The 10,526-nt window shown below is 38.2% G+C and overlaps 1 protein-coding gene across 1 annotated transcript in view; it reads left to right on the top strand.

Moving 5' to 3' along the window:
* Positions 1 to 953: 953 nt before the first annotated feature.
* LOC121869485 (MLX-interacting protein-like) overlaps positions 954 to 10,526 on the top strand; it is a 61,132-nt gene continuing 51,559 nt past the window's right edge. Inside the window, exon 1 of the mRNA XM_042370839.1 lies at positions 954 to 1,459. Coding sequence (XP_042226773.1) covers positions 1,086 to 1,459 — 374 coding nt within the window. The 5' untranslated portion in view covers positions 954 to 1,085. The remainder of the gene's footprint in view (positions 1,460 to 10,526) is intronic.

Below are 10,526 nucleotides of genomic sequence, written 5' to 3'. Positions count from 1 at the left end.
CTCCTCGGCTAGCAACAAAGTGTCAGTGTTACCAAGACGGGGGCCACACCTCACACACGGGGCTAATTTATATCCTAATACCTACATATATATAAATATATATATATATACTCTAATATTTCCATTACATTAGAATTATGTAATTGTTGAGAAAGTGAGAAATATAATGTATGTTGGTTATTTTGTCTTAAATATTGTTAGTTAGGAATAATATAGTGTTAAGGGCATTGACATTAACAGCTGCCGTAAATAAACAGATAACTGGGAGTGAATATTGATATACTGTGCAATATATAATTGCATATATATCTGTCTATATTTTTATCTATGTACGAATGTATGTAGCTATCTATTTATCCATCTTCACGAATATGAGTCTATCCATATTGTGTGTATTTATGGTGAACAGAAATAAAGTCACAGGAAAAAAGTCACATGACTTGTGCACATTAACAACACAATATATATATATATATATATATATATATATATATATATATATATATATATATATATATATATATATATATATATATATGCTAGTATTGTACGTAGGTTAGGTTAGGTTTTTTCGGTGCCCTTTTTTCTGTGACTTTTTTCCTGGATTCGTATTTATGTATGTATCCCTAAAGGTCTATAGTGCATGCTTATACAACATCGCCTCAAAATGAATAATAATTTTAGACTAATTTCAAATTGAATAAATAAAAACAAACTCACTTTCGAGATTATTTACAATATTTATTTAATGTATTTTGATTTTATCCTGTTAAATGATATTGACAATAGTTTAGGTCAAGTCACCATACATTTGACCGATAAATAGCGCATCTTAGCGTGTATGAGTGAGAACAAGTGTGAGGTGGGCGTATAAGAGCTGCTGTGGGACTTAGGAAGTGTGTTCTGTGTATAACGATGGGAGGTGTATGAGTTTGGCGTGTAACATCAGGTATTAGAAGGCGACGTGTATGAATGAGCGTGGTGGGTGCAGGAGTTGGCATCACTGACCCTGCTGGACCAGTAGTCAACACAGGTACTGAGTCAAGACGAGATGGGTGGTGATCCAGGAGGATATATTTGATGATATGAGAGAAGGAAAAAGTCCCTCAACAGTGTGTCAGCCAATACGTGAGTTATGTGTCAGCAATATGACGGCAGATACGTCAGCCAGTAGTAGTGGTGTCAGCATGGGTAGAAAAGGCGAGAAAGAAGTGATTCATTCGGGGCATTTTATGGTGTCTGATTTTGAGGCAGATGCCCAAGATGACGAGGAAAATGTCCTATTGGAGATCCCTGGGGATGTATATGCTGGGAATAATGATCCTGCAGGACATTATGTTCCCCAGGATGAACAAGGAGTTATTACCTACGCCAAGAAGAACACAGCAGCCAGGATTGACACTGTCAGCATTGATAGTTCTCTTACCAAGCTCTTTAATGCCATGTCCATCGCCTACAGGTACAGTCTTATTATTATTAATGTTATTGTTATTATTTTCTCTTATAGGTTTACTAATACAACTAATATATTTCTCCCTCTTATCCTCCAATTATTCTTCTCTCTTTCCTTCTTTCTTATATTCTTGTTTTTTCCATCATCATCATCTCTCACAGCTTGATGACCTGTATGTGACCTCTCAAACTCCTTCCAGGGTCAATATCACTGGGGTTACATCTCTTGGATCTGCTGCGGTAACAAGGTAGCATTGGTCACTGTGGTAACGAGTGGTCGCTGTGGTAACAAGGTAGCATTGGTCCCTGTGGTAACGAGGTGGCATTGGTCACTGTGGTAACGAGGTGGCATTGGTCACTGGTAACAAGGTAGCATTGGTCCCTGTGGTAACAAGGTAGCATTGGTCCCTGTGCTAACAAGGTAGCATTGGTCCCTGTGGCAACAAGGTAGCATTGGTTGCTGTGGTAACAAGGTAGCATTGGTCCCTGGTAAGAAGGTAGCATTGGTCCCTGTGGTAACAAGGTAGCATTGGTCCCTGTGGTAACAAGGTAGCAGTGGTCCCTGGGGTAACAAGGTAGCATTGGTCCCTGTGGTAACAAGGTAGCATTGGTCCCTGTGGTAACAAGGTAGCAGTGGTCCCTGGGGTAACAAGGTAGCATTGGTCCCTGTTATGGTTCTCATACTGTATTAGGTCTGGGTAATCATTTCTATTCCCACAGTAACACAGCATATAGTAGCCTCCCCCCTCCCCTGCTGTGCTTAGGTCACTGTGTCTGATAAAAAGTTTTTGAAATTTGAAAGTTAAAATACATGTGTGCCTTTAGCTCCTCAGTGAGTTAATGAAGGTTGAGGCTAAATGTACAGACAGATCTTGGTGCTACTATAGCATGCACTCTATAAGATATTTAGGTTAGGTTAGACTAAATACTGTATATCTGTAGATTGCACACTGTAGTAGCACCCAAATCTTACATTTTCTCACGATGAAGAAATTAATGATGCATGAGAAACCTAACCTAACCTAACCTATTCTAACTTCATACAAGAGGCAACGTGATGAGTGCAATTCTTCGACCATTACCAGAGACAGTGTGGCGGCATTTGTCTGTACTGTACGATTATCCACACTGGTTAATAAAAGCCATAATTCATCAACATCTGATTTTGAAGAGAACGAACTACCAGGCTGTCAGTCAATTATTTATTTCTATTGAAATCAGATATAAATCAGTGTTTCTAATTCCCTGAGGCTTGGAGACACTTTCACCTTGCCACTTGTGAAAAGAATTTGCATTATTTTTTCTTTGTATTTTGTGTTTCAAATTAATTGTATTATTGAGGAAAACAAACCATTATTTATGTGTTGACATTTAAATACATCTGTTCTTATACAAAAAAAACAACCATCATAACCTAACCTAACAGTGTATATATATATATATATATATATATATATATATATATATATATATATATATATATATATATATATATATATATATATATATATATATATATATATATATTGAAACTTCTATATTATGGATTTCTTTCTCCATATACTACAGTGATACAGGGCGTCCTCGCTTAACGTCGGGGTTATGTTCCTGAAAATGTGACGCTATGCGAAACAACGTTAAGCGGATCAATTTTCCCCATAAGAAATATATAAAATACGGGAGTTATGTTCCCCAGCCTCCCTTTGCCCCATGAAAAAAGTTACATATACAGAAAATCATTGCCATTTCTATAGAAAATAGTATATAGAACCACAGTACTAAGTTTGTATTGGTACTCTCAGATGGGCGGAGGTGGTAGAGCGATTGTGTGGTGGGTAGTGGAGCGAAGGAGGAGGATGGCGGGAGCGAAGGAGGAGGGTGGGAGCGGAGGAGGAGGGTGGGAGTGGAGGAGGGTGAGTCACTGAGACTCTGTGGCTGCCTCCTCCTCCTCCTGCTCTGACTGGGGTTCCTCCGCCGCTGGTTGCCCCTCCTCCATTGTTGGCGGGAATGTCTCGGCAGCAACCGTATCTGAGCTGGCAGCTTCACCAGTCATCTTTATGTTGTGGAAGTTATACCGATGCTTAAATCATTGAAACTATCCTCGGCTGGCTGTAAAGGTCTCTTCCTTCAATCCTTCATCCTCTTCTTCCTTTAAGTCGTAAAACAAGGATCTGGCCTTATGCTGGATAACCATAAGGCTCACAGGGGCATTGCGTTGATTATGGTCCTCCATCCACATTGCCAGCATCTTTTCCACCTTCTCTATCACAGTGCTTCTAGTACGAGTCGTCTTAGTAGCACTCAGAGAAGAACCACTTCCAGCACTAACCTTAATCTTGTCAGCGTTGGTCCGGATAGTATGCACCGTTGTGGGGGTTAGACCAAGCACAGCGGCTATGTCCACAGCTCGTTCCCCCTTTTCAAATCGGGTTAATACATCCATTTTCAAAGCAAGGGTAATGGTCTTACTTTGCCTCTTCACTAAACTAGCATCAGTAGCACTTGACGGGCGCTTGGAAGCCATTTTGAATGGTTAAAGTACAGTTTTAGAGCAAAAGCACTTAAGCATACACAAATGATGTGAAGTCGTAACAGAGACTGGCTTGGCGTCGCTTGGGGACTCTGTGACGTTCCGCGAGTGAGGGCAGCGCTCCGAGCTGAGAGCGCAGCGCGGCCAGACAAGAGTGGGCGATGCGCCGTAGAATGTAGTCCATGACGATGCAAAACGACTTAGTATCGGATCACCGGGACATTAAATGAATTTTTGGTCTCTAAAGTTCAGCAACGTAGTACCGAAACCGTTGTGCGAGGACTTACTGTATCTCTGTTAGCCGGAACAATTTGTGCAGAGCACTTCCGGGAATGAGAGATTTCCGGGTAACGAAGCGACTCTCTCAAAGCTGGAAAAAATCCGTCATCCTTGGAATTTTCTGGGTAACAGTAAAATGTTTTTGGACATTCCAAAAATTGTCCAGTACTATACATCATCTCTTGAACCTGGAAAAATTTCCCCCATCTCCGTAATTTTCTGGGGACCGGAAATCTTTCCCAAAGTCATAATTTTCCAGAAAATTCCGGTTTTGGGAACGATTTTCCGAGAAAATTTAAATTCAGGCTATCAGAGAGTTCCGGTTTTGAGGGATTCTGGCTAACGGAGATATTATTAATCCGTTAACGGAGGTTTCACATCTAACGGACCCTTGATATAAAGGACTTTCCTCTCCATATAGTCTGTTAAATAGAGGAAATATATAATGTTCTACAGACCACATAAGGACTGGGTAATATATTCAGTGCAAAACATAGTGACTCTGCCTGCATATAATACACAGAACATAATACAGTTTTACAATTTTGAGGAAGTTGCCTCAATAATTGGATTAGAGTCACAATATTTTTCAGTAGATGTGATTTTAATTGTTGTTTATAAATTTTGGACCTCCTTATATGGTAGAGTACTGTACTGTACTTAGTTTTACCCTTACCCATCATGTGTCACTTCCTCATTATTGATGTTTCAACAGGTTAAAACAAAACAACAGTATATGAAGTACCAGTACTGTACAGTATAATGAATGGGCTGGATTTTAGCAGGACTACAGTATATTGCTGAACACTGACAGATGTTAGGCGTGTGTAGCTCTCGGTGGTTGTTTCCTGCTAAATCAGACCTACTGTACTGTATTTCAGCAAAGTTTTTCAATGAAGAGTCATAGACATGAAGGCTGTGGCCTATTTGCTGTATCCTGGGTAAGGCAAAGTATTTTTGTATTTCTTATTCAGCATCAAATTTGTGTTTTAGTTTATAATGAATTTTTTAGAGAAAATATCAAGGAAAACAAACTTTTAAAATGTCACTGGAATTATTCTCGTCTTTTATCAAAACCTTGATAGAAATTTCTGAGATGCAGTACACACATACATGCACATAAAACAAAAAGTATGTTAATTAACATACTGTACTCAATACTCAATGTGATTATTACCAGTGACATACAGTACAGTGCTGTGAGCCGAGGGTTTTACTGTACAGCATTTAGATAAGGTGGGGGTTAAGGATCCGGCTGCCTTTTGAGTAAGATATTAAACTCACCTGAATATACACTTCAGTAAAGACAAAAATCACCTGAAAATTAGCCACCCAAGCTTATATCACCAGATGATTATGAACTGACTTAACTAAACTAACCATACCTAATCAAATATAACACTACATAACCTAACATAACATAACTTTACACAACATAACCTTACATAACTTAACCTTACATAACATAACCTTACATAACTTAACCTTACATAGCCTAATCTAACCTAACCTAACCTCATTAGGGTGTTTGATCATCGGGTGAAATAAGCGGTGGGTTCCTAATCTTCACAGTATCCGAGGCTGTGATACTAAAGCACTTACATATATATCCCGTACAACACTGCAGCAGTTGTGTATTGTGTGAGCCACCTGTTCAATATATTCTGGTTATGTTAGGTGTCTTAAGTCTGGTTCAAGTCATCCGCTGCCAAAACTAATTTAACTTCGTTGTCTCCGTGTGATAGCTGTATATTTTGAATTAACTTAATGTTATGTATTGTTTTCATACGGTCACTTCTTTTCCCTCGCTGCTTTGTTCTATATTTATTCTTATGGGTTAAAGTAAACATGTCGGTGAATTCGCTTTGAAGATGTTCCAAGTAAAAATTATGATATGGTACTTTTATTTCATATTATGGTGTTCCATTTTTGTGGGAGGTGATGAAAAACGTTAATGCTACTGAGGGTGATTACCTTAGGTTAGGTACAGATGTGAGAAGGGTTTTCTCAGGGTAAATACCTTATACTGTACTACTAGCTACAGTTTCTTCTTGTACTGGACATATTAATACTGTACTGTACTACAGTATATTAGTATTTATTATAGTAAACTCATACAGGAATTTGGTTGTAGACTAATGCAGTTAAGATAATTGTATTAATACAGTGGTAAATTACTGTACACTCTTAAGGTGACCCAGGCCACAGGAAGTAATACCATCATGCCCTCTTTTGATCAGTTAATTACAGTTCTCTCTCTTTTTAATTATTGAAGGATTACTGTACTGTACCAACCTATTCTTAGCTGTTGAAGTGACATCCCATAGTGAAGGGCTTAACATTAGAGTTTGAACAAAATGGTCAGATGTAGTATAGATTGAGTGTCATCCCAGTATGGTTAAGTGTGTCATGGTTGGTCTGTTCTCACAAACACTTGTTTCCTCAGTGGAGGGTGTCAAGGATCCATTCTTCTCTCTAACCCAGACAGTATTTTGGGCAAAGTTAAAAATGTATTTCTACATACACATAGACACAAGAACCTCAAATGAACATACTCACACACACAGGAAACATAACATCATGTTAGTTATCAGTGCACTATGTTTACAGATAACAAGAGATGATTCATGTCACTATGATAGAGAGTTTATAAGCCATCATTGTGTGAGAGAAATAAATGATAAGGTCTTGTGTCAATAGTTGTGTATGGTGCCGGTGTGTTACTCTCTTTGTTTTATCTATATCTATCTCTCTCTTTTTCTTTCTTTCTCTCATCTCTTTCTTTCTCTGTCCATCTGTCATCTCTGTCTCACACTGTATCTGTCTCTCTCATAGCCAGTATCATAATTATCCTAAGGCTTAAAGGGATTAATTACAATAGTTTTAATTAGAGAGAGGATGCCAGTCAGGTAATTAGCAGGTGAGATGCTCTGACGACACCAGCAGTAAACACAGCGTGCCTGGGGATGGTATCAGATCTTGTGTGTGTTTTAAGCCTACTTTATGTATTTGTGTGTATCTGAATGTGTGAATTTTGGTATGCATGTGTGCGCTCTTGCTTCTTAACCCTTTGTATAGGATGATTTGTCCCCTTGAATGGTCTGTAAGGACATTGTATACTTGTATTGAAGTGGTTAATATATGATTTTATGTTAAGACAATATTATGACGCAACGGACGAAGGATTTTAACAACCATACGGAGACAACAGGAGTCGCAGTGTTCATTCTGGAATTAAATGGACTCTTCCATAAAGATCCTCTGTGGAGCGGATGTATGCAAAGGGTTAAAATATTGTACCCAAGAGGTTATCAATACTGGTACTATAAAATCATGATCTATATGTAATGACCCATACACTGTACTTGAAATTAGACCAGTGATGAAAGATTTAAATTTTTTAGTAATATACTATAGTTAAATTTTTCTCATTTACTGTACATATACTTTTGCTGTAACCAGTAGTACCTTACAGGTCATTTTTGTAATCTGTAAGTTTATGGGTGAGTAATGTTTTAAATACTGTAGATATGTAATTTATGTATTTTTTATGTAGTTTTTGAAATGATATACCTGTACTGTTTGATGTGTAATGTGGTCTTTTGGTGTGTTGTTGGTGGAGGAGAATGTGTTGTGGTGTGGAGAGGGGGGGGGGAGGAAATGCGTTGTGGTGTGTGGCGTAGGAGTGTGTTGGCAGGTGTTGGAGTAAACAGCTGAGTAATGTTGTGTTGCACCTGTGTGTATTCTTGGGGACTACGAGCCTCTCAGATACTTACTATAAATATTCTTCCTGACTCTTGGTATATGTATATATATATAATTATTCCTTGTGATATCTGGTTAATTATATATTGGTTGATTTATGATATAACACAAAAATGGTTTAAAAATTAACACTGATTACCTTAACTAGATACTGTACGTGCATTTACCACCAGTTAGAAGACCAAAATCAGCAGACTATCTTAACTATATACTTTCACTTATCACCAGGCAAAATTTACTTACACATTCTTAAACAACATTTTATTTTAATTTTATTCTTGAACTGACGCTAAATAAACGTATCTAGATAAGGTAGAGTCTCAGTGGTTTTGTTATTGTTATTATTAGATCAGCTGGTGTTATTGTCACGTGGTTTTCTTATTGTTTTTATTAGGTCAGCTGATGTTGTTGTCACGTGGTATTGTTATTATTATTATTAGATCAGCTGGTGTTGTTGTCACGTGTTTTATTATTATTATTATTATTATTATTATTATTATTGGATCAGCTGATGATGTTGTAACGTGTTTTTTTATGATTATTATTAGATCAGCTGATGTTGTCACGTGTTTTTGTTATTATTAGATCAGCTGATGTCACGTGTTATTGTTCTCATTAGGTCAGCTGTAGGGGAGTGTTGCCACCTGTCTTTTATTATTAGGTTTTTGTTCGTTTTTGCTGTTGTTATTTTTGCCCTTAGTATTTATTGTTACATCCATACCAGTGCATTATTATCATTATTACAGGACTGAATTATGGTAGACTGAGTGAGGCTAGGTTAAGTTAGGCTTGGCTTGTCTAGGTTACACGTAGTGATTAATCCACACAGATTAGGTTAGGTTTAATTCGGGGCTCAAATAATAAATAAACAGGTCTATGTTAATTTAGAAATTATTAATCTGTACATTAGGTTAAGGTAAGTATCCCACAGTTGATCAATAATAACACGTAGTTAAAATAGAAATCATATGACGCAATAACTTCATATGACGTCACAACTTGGTAACATTTTTCCGAGATCACATTCTTTTACTATTTGATCAGAGAAGGTTGATAAATATTAGACCTTCTGAAAGATTTCCACCTCAGCTGAAGATTAACCACATTTATGTTACTTGGAGGGATGAGATTATGTTAGGTTACTGCGGTTTAAGTTAGGGTGGGTTAAGATAAGTTAGGTTAGCGTGGGTTAAATTAGGATAAGTTGAGTTGAGATATGTTAAGCTAGGTCGGGTTAGCATTAGGGCGGTTAATCCTAAGGTGAAGTAAGCTGTGGTGAAGTTTGTTGAGGTGGTCCCCAAAAATTATCCAAGACTTAAATTAACCCGAGAATATGGATATTTCTTCACTAAATTCGGTCACCTGGTCACAGCGACTAACACAGACTCCCACAGTACCACAGACTCCCACAGTACCACAGACTCCCACAGTACCAGAGGCTCCCACAGTACCAGAACCACGTGACCTTTCCTGCCTGGGTAACCTTTGGTGTGTAATACCCGACAGGAGGTGTGTGTGTGTTTTATGTCCGTCTTTCTCGTAGGTACACAAGGTCGCTCAACTGCGTAAATAAAGTTTTTGTTATGGTCTTATTTTGTGTTGTGGAAGTTATTGTAATGTTCATTTGTTTATTGTGTGAGGCTCCTGAGAGTCTATTGTTGTTTACTGTGTGAGGCTACTGAGAGTGTGGCTTTGTTGTTGTTCCGTATATGAACGTATTTAACTTACGATTTTGTTGTTATTTGTGTAGTGGTGTGTGGACTAGTTTACGTGCATAATGACACGGTGTTTGTTGAATGTGTCGTCAGGTAAGTTCTCTCACCTTCACCTCTAGCCATACAGCGTTGACGTAGTGTACCGTACTGAGACTATGTACCGTACCAGGCGTTGTATCCTCATTCCTCAAAACGGTGCGCCAGGGAGGACTTATGACACACACACACACATACATCTATACACAGGTGAGCGAACTCTATATACTGTAGAGAAGTTGGCAGTGTTTAAGAGAGAGAGAGATATACAGTATATTCCTAGAGGCGTTTATTTGTGTTCCTCTCCAGTTCAAACTTAATTAAATACGATCTGTTTGTATGCTTGCTATCTATCTATCTCTGCCTATCTATCTATCTATCTATCTATCTATCTATCTATCTATCTATCTCTGCCTGTCTATCAATCTATCTGTCTGTCTATCTTTTTATCTGTCTATCATACCCTTGGTCCTCCTTGGTACAGATGAACAAAGTGGGAGGGGGGCAGGAAGTGTTATGCCCTTGTGTGTGTTGCCTTCCGTGGCTGCCAGATGGAGGAGTTGATTGACCTCATTGACTCCTCCTCCTGCTGTGAAAACCTTCCTTCGGCTTATGTGCAGTCATCTGCTTACCCCCCTCTACCCCCCAAGAGTTGATGGGCATAGAAAATGGATTGAGGGCATTTATTCACACCTATTTATCAACATTTATATATCTTTCTCTGCCTCACAAGAAAGGAGTGGTTTGGT

This window comes from Homarus americanus, unplaced genomic scaffold (genome assembly GCF_018991925.1).
Source record: "Homarus americanus isolate GMGI-L3 unplaced genomic scaffold, GMGI_Hamer_2.0 scaffold23578, whole genome shotgun sequence".
In the NCBI taxonomy this organism is placed as follows: domain Eukaryota; kingdom Metazoa; phylum Arthropoda; class Malacostraca; order Decapoda; family Nephropidae; genus Homarus; species Homarus americanus.
The sequence above is the reverse complement of the archived record's forward strand: the minus strand, read 5'-3'. Positions and strand labels throughout refer to the sequence as shown.